Raw genomic sequence first — 20,189 nt, forward strand, 5'->3', positions numbered from 1 at the left:
TTATACAAGCATTCAAAACAGACTGAGAATACAAACTATATGAGAAGTGGGCGTTTGCCTGCTGTTCTATGGAGATGTCATAGTAGACTTAAATACACATCCACAAAGAGAATAATATACCATAGTAAAGTAATAAGTAAAACCACATGCATAATTACTAGAGATTTTTTAAAAAGAAATTAGAATAATTTTAGACTTGACTGCATGCCTGAACATCCTGATTTTGAAAACTATCTGATGTCTATGTTACTAGGTCAGACTTTCAAGGCCAGCTTATGAGCCAACAGCTGCTGTGACTAAATAACAAGAAATAGTCTTTAAGATTTAAAGACATGCCATACTCTTCTATTTCCCATTAGAAATGAATAATTGCATCTTGGGGCCATATTCAGCAAACAACCATAATAATAAAACATGGAACAGAAATACTAAAAGGGAGTAGAGACTGCAGCAGAGAGGGGGAGCAATCTTTATGTGGTATCTTCAGTGCTGCCAAGAGAAAGAACGAGGGATTTTTCCCCTTCCCATGTTATAACTAGTAGTTACTCTTTGATAGCAATGCTAAGTCTCAAAACAAAGATCGCATTTCAGTCTTAAAACTTTAAGGGCATTTTCAAGCCAACTGTAAAGAAAACTGAAAGTATTAAACTTGCTGCCACTTTTACTACTGGACAAAAAAAAATAATTTTCCTTTTTCACTTTTTTACTATTTTTGTTTGGGGTTTTTTGTGTCAGCATCCCTTTGGGCTATTCACCTTCTGAAACAAAAATATATACACATCAAATAGAATTGAAAGTGCTGGAGAACTAAAGGATAATCATGAATGAAGATTGTCCTCAGTCCAAATTACCAGTGAGCTGACAACTCAAGTAGAAAACCTGACTGAGGAAGGAGAATCGGGAAAACTAAATATTATTTTAGAATAGTTAAAATTGTTATGCTTTCCCTATTATTTTTGTAATTTGCCATTAAACTTTCTCTCTCTGATGTTTATATGAAGGATGCACACTGGTTGCAATTCTTGTGAAACTATTCCTTTCCTCATTTTTTCTATTACGTCACTACTTCTCTAACTGCTAAAATCCAAGTGACTGGTGCTCAAATAGATGCTAAATAGTTTTGTTGCATTGTTGCCATATATTTTGTTATATTCCAACAGTACTTGTCATTCTTTTAAATTAGTCACCTTTTGTTACCAGTTAACTAGTCTTCAATGGTCACTCACTGTCATTTACAGATTTGAACAAAACCTTTGCTAAGAGACTATGTTGGGACTTTTTATGCTACTTCCACCTGCTGCCTTATGTTCACTGAACTGCAAACCAAGCTGCTAACAATGCTCATTATCAGCTCTACTTACACATTACAGAAATTTAGATAGGTTTTGAATTTTCAACATTTTTAGGTCCAACCCTGCAAAAACATTTCCAGGAATGATTTGTACCTGTCCTTGTTAATCATGTCACTAACTGTTTTCAGGATCAAAGGCTAGAAATGTAATGGACTGAGATCTCTTATCATACCCTGAAAAATTGGCATTTCTAAATAGCTCATATAATGCTATGTATGAAAAAGTAGTTAAATTATGATGTCTTATTTATTTGATTATCCAACAACTATGGCAAGGATTTTGTAATGATATGAGAAATTCAGAGAAATCCACATATCTTTTTATATTTATGACCTATTAAAAGGATGCTGTCAGACTAGACACACAGTTTGAGCTTTGAAGGAAGTTTTTAACTGAATGCCAATAGGTTTGTTGCCATAAAGTGGTTGCTTAAAATACCTGTGATAATTTTTTTTTCCTCTAGCATATAAACATTCCTTCACTGCAGGACCAATATAATGCTGCACTATTTGTGAGCCCACACTTTACAGCTCTGTGTGAGACCATCTGAGGAGAAAAGAAAATCAATTAGAAGCAAAAGAAAAAAATGACCAGTCTGTTTTCACTGCCTAAACCAAATTTAAACCAAAAACAAACACCAACAACATAAAAAGGTCATTTTTATCCTTCACTTTTACAGTGCTGTTGTGTAGATTGTGTTTTAAATTGAATTAGACTTTTAACCTGACAACATCCTTTTAAATGTCAGACTTGCAGTGCAAAAGCCCTATTTAAGTCCTAAGCCTTGCAGTGTACGAGTGTATATGGATATGTGAAAGCCATGAAATAGGTGCATATAAGCCCCTTCTACGAAAGTGCCTAAAAGCCCCAGCAGCAATGATACTCACGTTGGCACTGCCCCCACGAATGACGGGCCCAGCCCCAGCAACAGTCAATCCTACTTCCAAACCGACACAATCCTGTTGAGGAAACTATTTGCCTACGCCACCTGCACAAGAGAGTTAAAGGAAGTTAGCGGGGAAAGAACACACTCTTATTTATCCACTATTCTTAATATTTAAAAGGAAATTGTCTTTATCCTCCCCTCTCCTTCTGTAACATGTCTTCTTGTAAACATAGCTGCTTTGTGATTAGCCTGTGGTATTTCTCTAATCATCTACTGCAGAGCTCAGTCAGTGTTGAAGAGTGGAGGGGAGAAGGGAAAAATGATTGAAGCATCTTCTTTTAACCCAGAAATAGCAGAGGCTAGTGTATCTTGTAGTATGCTCGCTGCTGCCACTTACAGGCTGCTCACAAGCAGTATTAGAGGTCTAAAACGTACAATGATATATAATAAACTGTTATCAACAAGTTTTAACTGTGCTTGATTTCTAATAAAGACATCATGGCCACATTTAGCTGCTTCAGTCTAGAAACCTTAAAAATAATAAAAGACAACTTTCTTTCCTGCAAGCAGGAAATATGGGAGGAAGGGGGGCAGGCGGGGGGAGGAGAAGAGAAAAAAATTACAGGTTTCCACTTTTCCTAATTAAGTTGGATGGTTTCAGACTCCAAATGCAACCTTTCAGAAAGCAATCTCATAAAGCTATTAGTATAGTTTAATAACAAGGTAAAACAAATTTTAAAAATATCTGGCAGCTGTAGGACGTCAGCTAATGTGTAAGTTAGTTAAGCAAGCTCTCCTTTCCACTTGAGACCCCGGTAATAGTCCCTGATTGCATTAAAATATTTGACCGCATCTGACAGAATTTAACAGTATTCATTCTACACACATTCCTGCATCTCAACACTTCTTTTCATAGTTTAAGTTACCTAAATTCACGACTAAACTTGAGTTGCAATTTTCACAGTACACCACATCAATAGCTGTCAGCTTCAATACACTACTTTCGATTTATATGTAACATTGTGTTTGTAAAAGTGACAATTATTCCCATATGATCTCAATAATCCAATATGACTTTGTAGCAAGATGATAATTATAAGAAAATAAGTATAAGGGAGGTATCCCTGACAGGCAGCCTACAAAGGTCATGAACTGCTTTGATGCCAGGTGATATGCATGAGCTACTTTAGATCTGTCTTCAACCAGCTCGACCAGTCCAGAGAAACAAGAAAACAAATTGGTTTTCTCAGCTCATTCATTTTGCCACTACTGTAGGCTACAATGCTCGGGTATGCCTTTTTTGTCTCAGAGTGGAGAGGAGTAAATGGACAACGGCTAAAATCTCAGAGCTTCCCTTACTTTTGATTTTATTTTGAGCACCTCATCCAAACCTGGGAATGCTTTGCCTCGGTCACCCCTTCTTTCTAAGTTTCAAATGCCGGCTCCCCTCTGCAGGAGAAAAGCATCCAAGAAGCCCTATGATAAACAGCATATCAGTAAGGGCTCTGATTTGCAGCTTAACTGCTGTAGCCTGTAGGAGTAAACGCTGAGTAACAAAGTTAAAAGAGCTCCGGGTTGTTCACAGCCTGTCAAAGCATGCATGCCTGGCATGTACCAGGGATACACGCATGGCTACAAGACCCTACAGCTTCTCAGAATAATTCCTGCACATACCCAGGCTGCAATGAGAGGCGAGGATTTCTGAGGGTGCTGTCTTGTACTGGAGCTGCTCTGGGGTTCGGATAGGGGTAGGCAAACTTCGCAATGCCAGGCATTCTTCAGGGGGGGAATTAACAGGCACTTGGCTAGGGCTGGCTCGGGCTGCTCAGTGAGCTGGGAAAGACAAGAGGCAGAGAGTCTTGCCCAGCTTCTCCCTTCAGCCTGGTGTGGTGCCTCCACTGCTTTCTCCCTAGCCATGTCCCTGTCTTTTTGGGAGCAAATCCAAATTTTCAAAGGTGCACTTTCAAAGGAACTCTGGGTTGCCCGGGCACTTGTGGCACCGCCCCTTGCCAGCTCTGCCCTTCGTCTGCCTCCTCCGCAACTCCTTGCCTGGCACTCGGGCTGCTGGGCGAGGCTACCCGCCATGGGGCGGGCACTGGCACGGGAGGCAACAGCCAGGGCAGGTGCCCGCCAAATCTGCCAGCTCCGGAGCTGCTGAGTGCAGGGGCCTGCGCTCCCTGCAGCCAAGAGCGATGCTGCCCCCAGACTCCAAGTGACTGTCACCACTTTCACTTGTCCACTCACAGCCAACAACCCCCCAACTGCAGCCCCACTGCCCAAGCAGCACTGGGGGGGAGGGACTTTGTGTGTGTACACTGGGATGTGTATGTATGTTTACCTTGGGACGTGTGTGTATGCATGTATGTATACATGGAAATGTATATACATACACCCACATATGTGTGTATGCACATACATACACACACACTCCAATATATATACACACACACATACACATCCATATACATTATACACACCCACACACATCCCAGTGGATATGTAGTGTGCATGTGCCCGTGAATACATGCCTGCATTTGTGCACGTGTGCATGCACAGGTGCGCTTGCGTGAGCCTGCGTGTATATGGATGTGTGTGCGTGCGCCTGTGTATACGGGCACACCCGTGTCTGTACACACGCACGCGTGTGTATGGGTGCCCAAGCGTGTCGGTGTGCCTGCGGGCGTATATGTGCGAGACGTGCGCAGGTGTGTGTCTAGGCGCGCACACGCGTGTCCCCCTCCCCCGCGCGGCGGTCCTCACCTCCCGTCCAGCTCCCCGGCCGCCGCGAGGGGCAGGCAGCACAGCAGCGCGACGCCCAGCAGCGGGGCCATTGCCCGCACCAGGCCGGCTCCGAGCGCGGCGGCGGCGGCAGGTCTGCGGCAGGCGCGAGCCCGGCGGCGAGGCGCAGCGGGCGGGGCGGGGCGGGGCGGGGCGAGGGAGAAGGCGGCGCCAGGACCCGGGGGGCACCGGCGCCGCCCGCGCCCCCGGCAGCGCTCTTGAGCCGGCTACTCCCGCGCGCACAGGCTCGCGTGTACCGCCCGCGTCGCACGTGTCCGCGCAGGCTCCTCGCCGCACCCCCGCCTCTTCCATGCACATGCACACACCAGTTCCGTGCACGCACACGCTGCTTTCCTTGCACGCACAGGCTTTCCATTGCACGCGCGCACACTCCTGTCTCGTACTCACACTAGTGAAGACGTGCTTTCCCTGTACGCTTTTATGCCCACGCAGGCTTTTCGTTATGCACACGGACACACCTGGACCCCACGGACACACCGACCTATGCATGCACGCGCTCACACACATTAGACACACACACATACAGCCCAATGTGTGTGTGTGCACACGTGCCTATAGTTTCATAGTAGCTACGGTCAGGAGGGACCTGAACAGATCTAGCCGCACAATCGATGTGCATTCATACATGTTTGCATGCGCCTGTGTGTAGAGTATATGGATGTGTGCGTGCCCATGTGTAGATGGGTGCACATGCGCATGTGCATACAGGTGCATGTGTACATGTGCACACACATGCACAAACTGGGGCATGTATTCACACATGCACAAACATACATATGTACATAAACATTGGGGGGTGTCGTGTGTGTGTGTGTCTGTACATTAGGATGTGTGTATGTATGTGCATACACGCATATGTATGTGTGTACATACACCACTTTCAGGCCAGGTTCTTTGAGTAGATTTGCTATTTTTTATTAGACCAACTGAGTAGTTGGAACAAAGGTCTTTGCACCAGTACCCTTCTTGGGGCATAGGGAGACTCTGCTCATGAACACACATGCTTCTTTCATGTACCCACACACACCACTTCCATGTACACTACACCATTTCTATCAACAAACACGCTCCTTTCATGTGCACACGCATGCCATTTTCATGTACACACATGATCCTTTCATGAACTCACACATGCACCACTTTCATGAACACCTGCTTTTACATACGCACACACTGCTTTCATGTACACACAGGCTTTTCACTACACACACACACACACACCCCTCCTTCATGTCCACACACATGCTTCTTTCATGTACCCCCATACATCATAGGCGATACGTAGCGGGGGCACGGGGGGGGGGGGGGGAGGTGGGGCACGTGCCCCCCCCCCCCGAGATTAGCCACTGGCTTTTGCAAGCAGTCACCGCTCAGCCCCCCCCACGTCGCCACCAACGTCACTGCTGGCGTCTACAGGCAGTCACTGCTCGCCAGCGCCCCCCCTCCTACTGCCAACACTGCTGCTGACATCTGCAGGCAGTCCCTGCTCACCACCAACTACAAAAGGTGCACCCCCCCCAGTCTTGGGAGGTACCAGTCGTTCATGACACACACTGCTTCCATGAACACACCATTTCCCTCAACATACACAGTCCTTTCATGTACTCACACATACACCACTTTTGTGAATGCATGCTTTCATATAGACTCATGCTTTCATGTACAGACATGCTTTTCATTACCCAACAACACCTTTCATGTACACACACACCACTTTCATGAACAAGCGTGCTTCTTTCATGTACGCACGCACCACTTATGTACATACACACACTACTTTCAGGTATATACACCACTCGTATACACACCCACTTCTTTCATTACATACACGCAAGCTTTCATGTATACACATGCTTCTTTCATGTATGCACACCACTTGTACACACGTTCTTTCATTACACACACCACTCATGTACATGCACACATACCACTCATTAGTACATATGCTTCTTTCATATACACACACACAGCATTTTCATGCACACTGTCAGTGCTCAGCCAGGACAGTGCCACAAGTGCACTAATCCCTAATACGAGAGGCAAGGATTCCTGGGGGGACGGGGGCTTTTATTGGACCAGCTGCATGGTTGGGATAGACATAGGCAAGCTTTTGGATACCACGCTCCCCTGCCACGGGCCTCACTTGAAACATTCATCACCCCCTCTCCACAGGTTGCTTTCCCTGAAGGTCAACAAAGCTCTCTCAGTCCTCTAAGGGAAAGGCAGGCAGCTAAGAGAGTTTTGTTGTCCTTCAAGCAAAGTGGCATTCAGATGGGGAGCTATGAGTGTTTCAGATGAGACTGAGGCAGGGTACTGTGATATCCGAAAACTTGCCTGTGTCTCTTCCAGCCATGCAACTGGTCCAGTAAAAGAAATCACCCCCAAGGGTCGTGTCCACATATGCGTGGATGCTTGGTTCCCTGGGGACAACTAGCAGCAGGACACCTTGTGCTGCTGCTAGTTGTCCCCAGAGAACGCCTGAGCTACACACATACTGGCACACGGTAGGTTACCCTGGGTGGGGTAGGGGAGGCCGGAGCCAGCCCTGGCTGGGGGCAGCCTTACCTGAGGTCCTGGGGGCATCCCAGGGCTGCAACAGCAGTGATCCAGGCACGTGGAGACTGGGTGGCAGCCAGAGTGTAGCTCCGTCTAGCCAGGCTCTGGTTTTGAGTGGCAGACACTGCCCCCATGTGTGCTGCTCTGCCTTTTTTTTTTTCTTCCTACATGGGTTTTCTTGGCCTCTGGATATCCAGGAGTAAAAAAAAAACAACGCCACCCCCAAAAAAAAACCCCACCCCACACTGCTCTCTTACGGCACAGAGAACAACTAAATGTGCAGTATACGGTACCGCAGACGTATCTATGGCATCACATACCACACAGCCTCGCTCGTCTGGATACGGCCAAGAATTCCTGCCTCTTGCAGACATCCTGGACCATCACAGCAGCAACATCACCTCAGCACTGAATCCTTCATATCACGTATTGAAAAGTTCTGTAGGTTTTGACAGAAAGACAGAGTTTTTGTTCATTTGTTTGTTTCTCGGTTTTTTCTTTCTATGAAGTTGTTTCGTCCCTTTCTCGTGACTGGATGCATCAAAGACCCATGAAAAAGACTCTACTGCCTATGTTGTAGTAGGGTTGGAGTGTTGTAGCATGAGGTCCAAGTGACTTCTTCAGGTCTTGGACAGAAGCAACCAACATGCTTCTTTCCCAGGTCTGAGGAAGGGCACTTAGTGCCCCAACACTTTTCTACCAGCTCTCCTGACTAATCAGTCAGTCCAATAAAGGTATTACCAAAAAACAAAACAAAACCCCCTCTCATCTGCCGTTTTTGATCATACTCTGTGGAGTTTGGAGTAACAGGCATAGCACTTTATTTCTTTAAGTCACTTGCTTTCTGGGAATTTTTTCAAAGGGGTCTAAATTGATTTAGAAACTTGGATGTGAGGAACTTTGAAAATGTTGATCTTCATTCTTATTAACTTCTCTGTACGTATTCCATAAGGATAACCTCACCCATTCCCCCACCAGGAACAAAAGCACTTTTCTAAATAGCAAAATATTTGTCATTTACCTATCAATCCCTCCCAAAAGCTGTCCCAGTAAAACACATTTCAAATGATAAAGATGTGCCTATGTTTGGTTTTTGTCTTAGGCATTTCTATTTATAGCTCTCAGATGTTGGCATGCATGAGTTTTTCCAGATCCTAGCCAAAATACAAAGAGACATGTTTCAACATTGCCCATACATTTAAAAAAATATTAAAAAATTATGAGTATATCCTTTACTGATCCAAAGTGCAGTAGAAAAATGACTGCAAGCTGCATCTTTTTAGACTATTATGGTAAAAATAGTATTTGTTTTAATAACAACCTGTCCCCAGTTTAGGGTCAGAGCTGCTTTTTTAAAGCAATATTGTTATAGTCAGACGAGCCAATAAACTGGATTAGGTTTAGGCTTTGGTTTTGATGTGTGTCTGAACTGAAAGTAAGTCTCGCCAGATGTTCTTACAAGGTTTTGGCTGCAACTGAACCAGAACTAGAAAACAAACATCTTCTGGTTTGAGCTGTGACATGAAGCCAAACCCCAAAATATGAAGGATTTCAGTATTGAAGTGTTTGGGGTTTTTTTCTAGCAATCCTTCATATATAGCATTTGCATCTTTAGCAAATTTCTAGGTTAAGTACAGACAGGCAAAAAGCCCAAGGATGAATCAATTCAGTCTTTGCTTGTAAATCTAACCAGCACAGAGTAAATTGAAACAGAAGTAAACAGACATTTACCTTGGATTCAGGAAATGCAGCCACATGTCTGCAGTGGCTCAAGTCAGAAGCTGGGGGCGCTAGAGTACAGCTCTCTGGCTGTGTGTTCATTTCTTCTTCCTGCTGGCCCCAAGGTCTCTCAGATTTGCAGTCCAGAATTACAGCAGCAGGCCTCTGCAGGGTTGCTCATCATTTCTTCTTCCTGTTTCCAGGTGCCTCTGGGATTTGTAGTCCAGTTGCAGCCACCAGTAAGTTTGAGTGGGGGAAGGGATGTTTAACCCCCGTCCCTAGCCCCAGACACCAGCCAGGGTTTGCCTGGGGGGGCAGCCTCCCCTCCCCCTGGAAGATTGGGCTGCATCGGGGAGCTAGGGAGAAGAGGGGCGGGGCCAGCCCTGCACTCTGGAGCAGACAGCCCAGCCCAGCCCAGCCCAGCAAAGCATGCTGGGAGACTGTGATTTAACTTGAACTATGAAGGACTCTAGGAAAGAAGTTTCAAAAACTGGTTTGACCCAGATCAGTTAAGCCTGATACTACATTTAACCAGGTTTATCTTAAATCAGTTTCAGTCATTTTGAAACTGTTTTATGTGCACTGACTGAGCTTCTGTTCTGTTACAGATTTAAACCAGTTCCTGGTCACTTGAAGCAGTTTATATGTAACATCTGTCCCTAGCCCTAGAGTGTCACTTTAATGTCTGCTAAGGACATTTTTTACACAAAAATATGGGGTCCTGAAAAAAGGAGTTTTTACAAAATCTGACCACCACAAAGGCTGTTTGTATAGCTTTTTTGGGTTGCACATGCCCCCAAAACTAGATGGGCTTGAAGCCACTTCCTGCCCAAAATCCCATGGGCTCTGCATTTCTGTGCTACACTTTCATTATCAAAGCTTAACTGGTACAATTTAGACAGGGTGAAAGAATTTGAAGTCAGTACAGGGCTGTGACCATACAGACACTGTGCACCTTCCCTCAGGCACAGAGTGGATCCAGTGCCTTCCCAGAATTCTCTTGATTTGTAAATTGCACCTGGGGTTTGCTCACTCTACTCTTTTGAATAGGAGTCACATCGATTTCCATACAGTTATGGCTGTATCCTCACATGTTCATCCAGAGACTGATAGAGCTGGCCAAATGCCCCACAGGCTTTTGTGGTGGTCATATCATGGTGAGCCACAGGCCCCCTGGGGTGTACTCTGTATGGATGTCCTCCCACTGAACCATGCATATGCCTCCCCCCACAGATACCCCTCTACTATATTATGTGCCTGCAACCCCCTACTGTACTGCTATACCATATGTGAAGAAATCAACCTCCCCGCCTGTCTCACTGCTGTAGGGCCACAGCCCAACCCCCCTCCTCCTTCCCCGCCCCGCTGCTGTTTACTATACCACCGAATGACTGCCTGACCAGGCTGTAAAAATTCCAGGGGGAGAGGGACTCCCCTCCTCCAGGTCCCTTTGTTAAACTTCCTGCCACTGACCTGGGAGGCCAGTCTTAAGGCAGTGGTCATTCTTCAAGGTGAGTGCTGACATTTTTTAAACTGACTGGTCAGCATCAGTGGTGCTCAGAAAATACCTGATTTTGGTTGGGTCCAAGTGATGAGATGAGGAAGTTTATTTAAAGGGTCCCTCCATCTTAGAGGGGTGCAGACATCTTCAGAAACACAGAACCAAGCTGAGGCCTCCAGAGTGAGCTCAATCAGTCTCTGGATGAACATGTGAGTAACCTACCTGAAATTTAGTCAGTAATTTAGGATTAAGTGTTCTAGACATGTATCAAAAGGGCCAAACGAGCCTATGCTGATTTGCTCACTGCAGTTTCCTTCCAATATTCCTTTTGTTTTGTATTCCTTCCCCATGCTCTCCCTCTTTGATTAATAAAGCTATCTGTTATAGCATGCCTCACTGTATGTGCTCAAGAGGATGAGATTAGCCTTGTAGCTCCTTTTGCTTGGCTAGCTAAGGGAGGCTACTCTTAATACTTCAGGCTATAAGAAGCACCCAGATATATCCTGCTGAGAGCAAAGTACCCCCAAGGTCTTCAGGGTTTGTGTATTCCAGGCTGCACAGAGCCCTACCAGAGACCAGAGCCTGGGTGGTGGCGGCAGTTACCCCAGGTTTGCAGGTATGCTCCAAGAAGGAGGTTAGCCGGATGTAGTTACCCCAACGGAGACACTCAAAGCATGGTTATTGATCGGGAACAATGAGGTGGGTGGCTCAGTGCAGGAGTGCCCCTTACTGGCCCGCCACACCATAAACGCCCCCAACCACTGCTCGCATGGCTCCAGAGTCACCTTCAGTTTCTTACACCATATGCTTCCCTGCCCCTGAAGTGGGGGCAAGAAGTATAAGCTAGAGAAGTAAGGGAGAGTTTGGAGACTCCAGCTGCTATTTCAGCCAGAACAGTAGGGGAAGCATTGACTGGCCAGGAGCCTGGGGGCTGCAATTTGACCTCTTATGGACTGCCAGTGGCTTGAGGCTGTCAGTTGGACAGTTCTGCTATGGTAGAAAGTTCCATTATGGAGAAGAACTACGTTATCAACTATGCTCTTCCATCCAGAATAGTAGTCAGGTTTTTTTTTAGGTGTTCCAGGCTCAGCTTGAGAGCCTTGAAGATAAGCAGTGAAACCCTAAACTTAACACACTATTTCATGGGAAGCCAGTGTAGAGAGCAGAGCACAGGCTTTCTGTGTTTGGGGTGGCCTGTGGTGCTGAGGAGTTGCATTGCCAAGTTGTGAATTAGTTGGAGTTTCCTAGAAGCTCTGAAAGCTTTGTGCCCAGGGGTGCAACGCTGCTGCAGTCCTAGGCAGAGGTGACAGAAACATGTATAACTGAGCTCAGCAGTAATAAGTTAAAAATGCTAACTGTAAGTTTAAAAGTATTAAATATCAAAACATTCCAGAGTGAAAAGTGTTGATTACAGTACATTTCAGTCTTTCACAAGGTGGTGCAATGAGATGTTAATGAACAATGTCCTTTTAATGACTCATGCTTCTCACAACAGCCAGCTTCTTTAGATTAAACTGTTTATTTATGTTAATAGAAACCATATACTTGTAAGCACACAGCCTGATGGTTGGCATGGTGCAGTCACACAGCTCATTACACAGGTATGTGTTTAGTACACCATTAAGTACAGTAGTCGACACTTTTTCCGAGAATAATACAGTGCAGTGTTAAACAGTTCCATAATTTATGCTATTATGAGCAATGCATGTACCTGTTATTATAAATAGTGTCAATTAAGTGAGCTATATAAACAATGAAGAGCAGGGTCCTCTCAAAAAGAATTTATCCTATTTTTCATCTGTATACTTGGGACTCGTTTTGTTCCCACTGAAGTCAATTGCAAAGCTTTCATTTACTTCAGCTGGAGCAGGATTAGGCTCAAGATGCCTATATATTACCTTAAAGGGTGCAATAAAAATGCAATTTAGTCTGAGCTCACAAATTCTGCTCTTCCCTTATGGGCTTAGCCTTTTATGGAGAAAGCAATATATGGAAAATGCCCTGGAATAAGCTGGGTGGGCAAAAGGGGGTTGGGGACTGGGGGGAAGAGGGCAGGGCTTTTTAGCCACCACAAGGAAGAGCTGTAAAAATTCAAATGGTTGGATAAAAATACTAATAATGATGGAGCCACAGTAGAAACTGGGTGCATGTACACATGCATAGTAATGTGATGCAATAAATTCTAGTACTTATTGTGCCAGAGTTTACTGCTCCTGGGTGCCATATCTACACTTGTGCCCAGGACCACAGCATGTTGAGCCAGGTTGGAGAAGCCCCAGCTGGCAGGGTCCCAGGGGGTCAGCCTGCCAGCCCAGGGTTTCTCTGATCCAGCTCAGTGTACTGCGGAGGGGCTGGCTGGGGCATGAGACTGCTGCAGTGTGGGACTAGCCAGCAGGCAGTCCCCGCACTGAAGCACCCTTGTGCTGCAGCCAGCCATTTCAGTGTCTACACATATGTAAAAAAAACTCCATAGCAGGGTAGTACTTGGATTTACAAGTACTACCCTGCTATGGAGTTTATTAGTTTACTCCAGCCTAATAGCTCTGCACGTGTAGATGTTAAGACATTTACTGTGGAGCTAATTAGTCTACACTGCAGTAAATGTCCCATGTAGATGCACCCACTGGGACTAAATTTAATTCCACTGGTACAAGCTGATGCAAATCATGCTTCATGGCATCCAGTTGCCTTATAACTGCTTTGCAAGTATTAGCGAACTAAGCCTCAATCCCAGATGATCAGCTATTACCTTTATTCTATCCCCAGTTCATAAGAGGAATCTGTTAAGAAACAGAAATTAAACAGTTTTCTCAAAGTCAGTATAACCCTGTCAGGTAGCTGGGAAATAACCTAAATGTCAAGCCTTCCAACTTCATACTTTAACCAAAAATCCAATCTTCATCCCCAGTTTGCACTTTAACCCCCTCTGCAGTCTATGCAAACTGACTGCAGGTGCTGCAGTACCCCAGTTACTGAATCTTGTCCAGATAATGAAAAATGTATTTCACCTTCATTTGTAGTCAATGATGTGAATATTTTCTGAAGCAATTTTAATGCTTTTATAATATGGAGCACCCTGTAAACTAAAGCAGAGGCAAAAAACCAAGTCTAAGTTGTTTGTATAAACTTAGCTCTAAATTCCCATGCCTTTCTTATGGCTATGAAATTTACTTAACAACCATACTAATATTTAAAACTTCTATATTACTAAACACCGTAGTTATACACAGTCCCCACCCCCACCTGCAACCAAAACAGTCCTTCAAAACAGGGGGGGCATGCTTTAGTGAAGGAACTGATTTTTCTGCCCTGGAATAGAAGCATGGAGAGGCAGTGCTGCAAGATGACTGCCATGCTTATCTGTCTGCCAGCCTTAGGGAAGGAAGGAATGGAATTTATCTCCAGGGTCAGAGCTACATCATTAACCATCTCACAGACACAGCCACAACCACAACTACTGCAATTAAGATCTCCTGCAGTCAGCATTCTGCCATGACTATAAAAATCTTTTTGTCTTAATTTTGTCTTTCCAAAATTAAGTGCGTCTCTGTAGGAGGTCCATGGCCACGGGGTTGGCCATGTGGCCCCTGCCCTGCTCAGGCTTGGCTGCAGCCTTTCCCTTTAATCTCTCCTGCCATGCCTTTCTCTTAATGAAGGTTATAAAAGGGAGGCTGTCTGTGGGCTCTGTGAGAGCCTGAATGAGTGTGTATCCCAACTGGGCCTGTCCTGGGTCCCCCTAGTCACAGTCTTGCAACCCCAGGCTAACAGGCCCTCTCAGCCTGTCTGTACCACTCACCAACCACCTGTCACCTTAAGGACTCTTTGCATGGCTCCGTACCTGGCCTACACCATGCCCCAAGTCTCGCAGATGTTCTCTCTCTGTGATGTTGCTTAGGTTTGCACTCAGCCCTATTGGGCCTTTGGACCCCCTTAGTCCTTTACACCCTTTCTGGACTCTCAGACCCCTTCTCTGGGCTCCTGGACCCCTGGTCCTACACACCACCCTCTTCTCTGGACACTCAGACACATGGTCCTGCACACAGCCCTTTCTCTGAGCTCCTGGATCCCTGGTCCTGCATGCCACCCCTTCTCTGGGCTCCTGGACCCCTGGTCTGACTCGCAGCCCTTCCCCAGGTTCAGGGACCCTCTTGTCCAGTTTAGCCCTTCCCTGGACACCAGGAACCTCTGTGGGCACAAAATAAAACAGAGGCCACTTGCCTGTAAAACTTAATCCTTCTCTGCCCAGGGGATTTGCCTCTGGTTCCAGGCCTGCAGAGTTGTTTATATAAGTTCCAGTCCCTTCAGGAGCCCTGCTGCCCAGAGCTCCTCACCTTGTAGCTGCCAGGGAGAGGCTACCTGACTGGCTCAGGCTTAGGCTCTGGGCTTATATAGCTCCAGCCTGAGCCTTCTTCTGGTCAAGTGAGTCTCTCATTAGTCCACTGCACCACCCACAAGCAGCCCCTCAAGCTGCTAACTCCCTTAAAGGAGCAGGCTCACTCCAGTGCCCTGCTACAGTCTCTTATTTGGTTGTGTGTGGTATGCAACAAAATACAATATTCTCCCAGTCACATGATAACTATCTTTAAATCCTATGACAAATCACAGTATTAAATTATAGGTGAGCTTCTCTGATTACATATCTTCTCTGGTATAAGAAATAAAAGTACAAAAGTCTACCAGTGACATCTTTAATGATTTCCTTTGAAATGATAATTGCCATAGATTTTCTGACCCAGGTATTTATATTTAATTACATTTTCTTTAAAGATTGTTCTCTTTTTAGATATAATTCTGCTGAAGATTCCTAAGTTTCCCTACGATGTTAAGTAGATTTTCTTACCCTAATTAAATACTTTGTAGCTTTTGATTAAGAGCAGACCACCAAGTCTTTGCTCCATGCCACAACTACCATCTTGTGCCCACCCTTTACTATGTTTCCCTATTTGATTCTTATCAAGCTTTGTGTAGAGATATTTTGCATGCATAACCAGAATAATTATTCCCCAAATGCCAAGCAAATCCTGAACATCCACTCCACTAAGGATTGGACCTACTTGGGATTGCTCTTTCAACAGGTGCTCAAATGTAGGAAAAATATTGTGATAACCTCTTACTAGACTCTGACCAGGGTTATATGGGATAGTGCATACAAGTTAGAAAGCTCTGGGTGAGTCTACATGAGATGCTTTACTGTGCATTAGACTAACCTAATGTACAGTAAACCATCACTGTCTACACATGTGCACCAATTACTGTGCATTAAATTAGTCCAATTCACCATTTGCTAGTACCAATATATACAGGTACTACAAAAACCTATCATATCCAACCATGGGACCCTAACTGAGGAAATATCAGGTTTTGTTGAATCCATCCTAAAACCGCTTGTCACCCGCAAAGCAAGTTTTGTCCAAGACACCACAGACTTGCTACGGAAACTTAAAAACATAGACCACCTTCCCAGCAACACATTCCTAGCCACCATGGACGTTACCAGCCTATATACCAACATCCCACACCAGGATGGCATCCATGATTGCCTTACATATCTACAGGAACAAGATTACAACCCAGAATACAGACCCAAAGATATCACTGAGCTTATACACTTCATCCTCACACACAACAATTTCACTTTTAATAATCAACACTTCCTCCAGATGATGGGAACAGCTATGGGCACTAAAATGGCCCCACAGTATGCCAACCTTTTTATAAGCCACCTGGAAGAAGACTTCCTCAAGAACTGCACCATCAAACCCTTGCTGTACTTACGATATATCGATGACATCATCATTTGGAGCGAGAACCAGGAATCTCTAATTGAGTTCCATCAGAAATTCAACAGTCACCATCCCTCCATCCAACTTTCTTTAGAATACTCCAACACCAACATCCCCTTTTTAGACACAATGATCAGTATCCAGAAGGGTAAAATACAGACCACAGTATACAAAAAACCCACAGACCAACATACATATCTGCACAGAACCAGCAATCACCCGAAACACACCAAAAAAGCTGTGATATACAGCCAAGCCCTCAGATACCACCGCATCTGTACTGAAGAGAACACCCGGGATCGCCACCTCACCACTCTTAAAAAGGCTTTCACCCAGCAAGGACACTCCTCCAGAGAGGTAGATCGCACGTTTGAAAGAGCCACCTGGATACCACGTGAAGAACTGCTGCAGTACAGAAGAAAAACACCCACAAATCGCACACCGCTGGTTATGACCTCTCACCCATCCCTTGAACCTGTACGGAAAATCTTCAAAAAATTGCAACCCATATTAGAAAAAGACCCTATTCTTAAAAAGATCTTCCCAGAGCCACCCATCCTAGCCTTCAGACAAGCACCGAACCTCGCCAACCTCATCACCAGAAGCAAACTTCCTCAACCCCAAAACACACCAAGAGGATCCAGACCATGCCAAGACAAGAAATGCAAAACCTCCCAACACATCTCCACCACCTCCACTATTACTACACCCCACAACGGAGCCATCAGCATCCCAGGATCTTACAGCTGCACCTCCAGGAATGTAGTATACCTCATCCAATGCACCAAATGCCCTGATGGAAGATATGTAGGAGAGACCAGACAACAACTGCGCACCAGAATGAACGCACACTGGAAATCCATCAAAGACAGAAACACCCAATTACCAGTGGGGGCACATTTCTCACAGGAGGGCCACTCTCTCTCCAATCTCTCAGTCCTGATCCTCAAGGGAAATTTACACAACACATCCCAGAGACGAGCCTATGAGCTCCATTTCATCAACCTGCTGGATACTAGAGATCATGGACTAAACATAGACATTGGATTTTTGATACATTACAATCTGCCTGGCAACTGACTCCCCAGCCCAGCCCAGCCCAGCCCAGCCCAGCCCAGCCCAGCCCCTGGCTTCTTCACTTTTCATTCCATCCAGGAAGAGCACACACCAACTGCTGAAGCTTCCTTAGCCTGATGAAGGGTTTTTGAACCCGAAAGCTTGCTTAATAACTATTCTCCAACCATTTGGGTTGGTCTAATAAAAGATATCAAATTCACCCAAGGAACCTTGTCTGTACATTAACTAATGCACTGAACTGCACGTGTACACCCTGACTGGAAGCAATTTGCTTCTGATCAGCCTAGGCAGCAGGGTCTACTACTGCCTGGCTAAGCCCTGATCTTCATGGGTTAGGTGTAGTTGTTCTAGCTGTGGGGCAGTTCCATAGACGATGCATAGGGAGGGCATGAGGGAGGGGAGAACGTGCCCCCCTGAGATTGGCTGCCGCCGATCCTGCAGCTACTTGCAGGCAGTCCCCGCCCAGCCTGCCCTCGGCACCAATGTCACTGTGGCTGCCTGAGGGTGGTTTCCAATGGGCCCACCCTTGCCACCAACATCACCGTGGCCACCTGCAGGCAGTCCCCGCTCAGCCTGCCCTTGCCACTGATGTCACCACAGCCACCTGTGGGCAGTTCCCACTTGCCACAGCCATGCCCCCACCGCCGACACGGCCTGCAGGCAGTTGCCATGCCCCCCCCCCCCCCCAGCCTCAGAAGGCATGAGTCGTTCATGGGCAGCTGCCTCCCAGGCATGCAGCAATTGGGACTGGCCCCAGCCTCCTCAAGGTGGGGAGAGCTGTCAGCTGTGCAGTGATTGGGACTGGTCCCAATCTTCCACGGTGGGAAGAACTGTCCCAGTTACATCTCCCTCTCAGCTGCACAGCAATTGGGACCAGCCCCGATAACTGTGTGGTGGGAGGCAGCTGCCCCCAGAGCTGGGACAGTTCTCCCCACCCTGTGGATATTGGGGCCAGCCCTGATCACCATGCTGCTGGGAGGGAGCTGCCCCAAGAGCTGGGACAGCTCCCTCTGCCCTGTGGAGATCAGGACCAGCCCTTTTTCCCTCTGCCAGACTTGCTGCTGCAGGGGGTGAAAAGCAGGACAGGAGCAGCCCTGGACTGAACTGCCCCTGTTGGGAGCAAATTTGCTTTTGACAGGTGCATGTTCAGTTGTGTGACCAGGTGCGGTTTAATGTGCCTGAAATTTTTCTGCCCAGAAAATTCAGGGCTGCATTGCCACAACAAAAATTGGGCCCATTGCAGCTCCCCTGCCATCTACCCCGGCACACCAACATCTTACAAGTTGAGGTTGTGGGTGTTTTTGGCACATTGCCCAAAAATGTTACCGACCCCTGTATTAGAATTTATGAATTTGTATGTGTATTCAAGGTACAGAGCATGTTGTATTGATCCACATTTAGAAGCACAAAGGTGTAGCTCCAGTAAGTTCTGTATCAAAGAGAAACAGTTACAAATGCCTTTAGTGGGATAATGATACGTTTGGCTACAGATGCTGTTTGGAAAAAGGAATTCAGAAAGCCCTCTGCAACATGAACCTATTGAGCAGAGAAGAGGCAAACTTTCACAATAATGAAAGTTATTATCAAACAGAAGCTATCCATCAACACACTAACATCCATAGTTTTTGTCTCTAAACTGAGGCTGTGTACAAATGTTCAAGTGATCTGGGAGAATTCCTGGTAGTAAAACTTAGCTGAAGACACCTGCTATTCAAATGTTGAGTTCTTGAAGAGCAGAGAGCTTGTTGATGCCATGCAGCCAGGGGAGCCCTGTGCACATAGCTCAATGTGCTCTGCAGGCTTTCTCAGTCTGCCTAGAGCCAGATGGCAGCAGTGTATAGGGCAGCCCTGACTGGCTGACTCAGTGTCTGACCCTGCAATAGAATGTGATGTACTATCTCCCTGGAGAGGGGCTGGGGGAAGGAAACAAAGCACTCTCAGAAGCTTGAAGAATGTTCTCTGGCTCCTCTTAGAAGAGAATGTGCGCAAACACTTGCTCTTCCAGGGGAAACTCTCCCATGAGTGATTTAAGCCTGGTTCTTCCCAGGTTATTTTGCTCTTGGAGCAACCATTTTTGCTCTGGGTGAAAAAATCCTGTACACTTGTGGTTTCTCCTAGAAGAATAGCAATTCCTACAGGAGAAACTGAGTGTCTGTACATGGCCAGAGTTTCAGCCAGCTTTCTCTTATCCAGCTCCTTAGTTCAAATATTGAATTAAAAACATTGAACTATGCATCAGCCTTGTAGTTATAATACCATGGTGGAAATCATTCTACTACCACCCTTAGTGGCCTCACATTCAGTGGGTGCATCTACATGAGATGCTTTACTGCACTAAATGCTTAGTAAAGTGTCAGTATGTACAGATGTGCATCAATTACTGCATAGTAGTTTAGTCTGATGTGCCATTTTCTAGTACCTGTATATACATATTAAACTAATAATACATACATACATACATACTAATTATTATACTAATAATACATATTAAACTAATTTGGTGCATATTAAACTAA

General features: G+C 45.7%; 1 protein-coding gene across 4 annotated transcripts in view; it reads right to left on the minus strand.

The window, feature by feature from the left end:
- Nucleotides 1–5,147, minus strand: part of NPNT (nephronectin) — an 86,966-nt gene extending 81,819 nt beyond the window's left edge. For 2 of the 4 annotated variants that reach the window (XM_019500126.2, XM_019500125.2), the window contains exons 1-2: nucleotides 4,999–5,147; nucleotides 2,240–2,340 (exon numbers count right to left, since the gene is read on the minus strand). In XM_019500126.2, the coding sequence (XP_019355671.1) occupies nucleotides 2,240–2,340; nucleotides 4,999–5,069 (172 nt within the window). In that variant the 5' untranslated portion in view covers nucleotides 5,070–5,147. The remainder of the gene's footprint in view (nucleotides 1–2,239; nucleotides 2,341–4,998) is intronic. The other 2 variants (XM_006275655.4, XM_014599910.3) reach the window with 2 other exon arrangements.
- Between the last annotated feature and the right edge of the window lie 15,042 nt (nucleotides 5,148–20,189).

The sequence above is a fragment of the Alligator mississippiensis genome, chromosome 2 (assembly GCF_030867095.1).
Source record: "Alligator mississippiensis isolate rAllMis1 chromosome 2, rAllMis1, whole genome shotgun sequence".
Lineage (NCBI taxonomy): Eukaryota > Metazoa > Chordata > Crocodylia > Alligatoridae > Alligator > Alligator mississippiensis.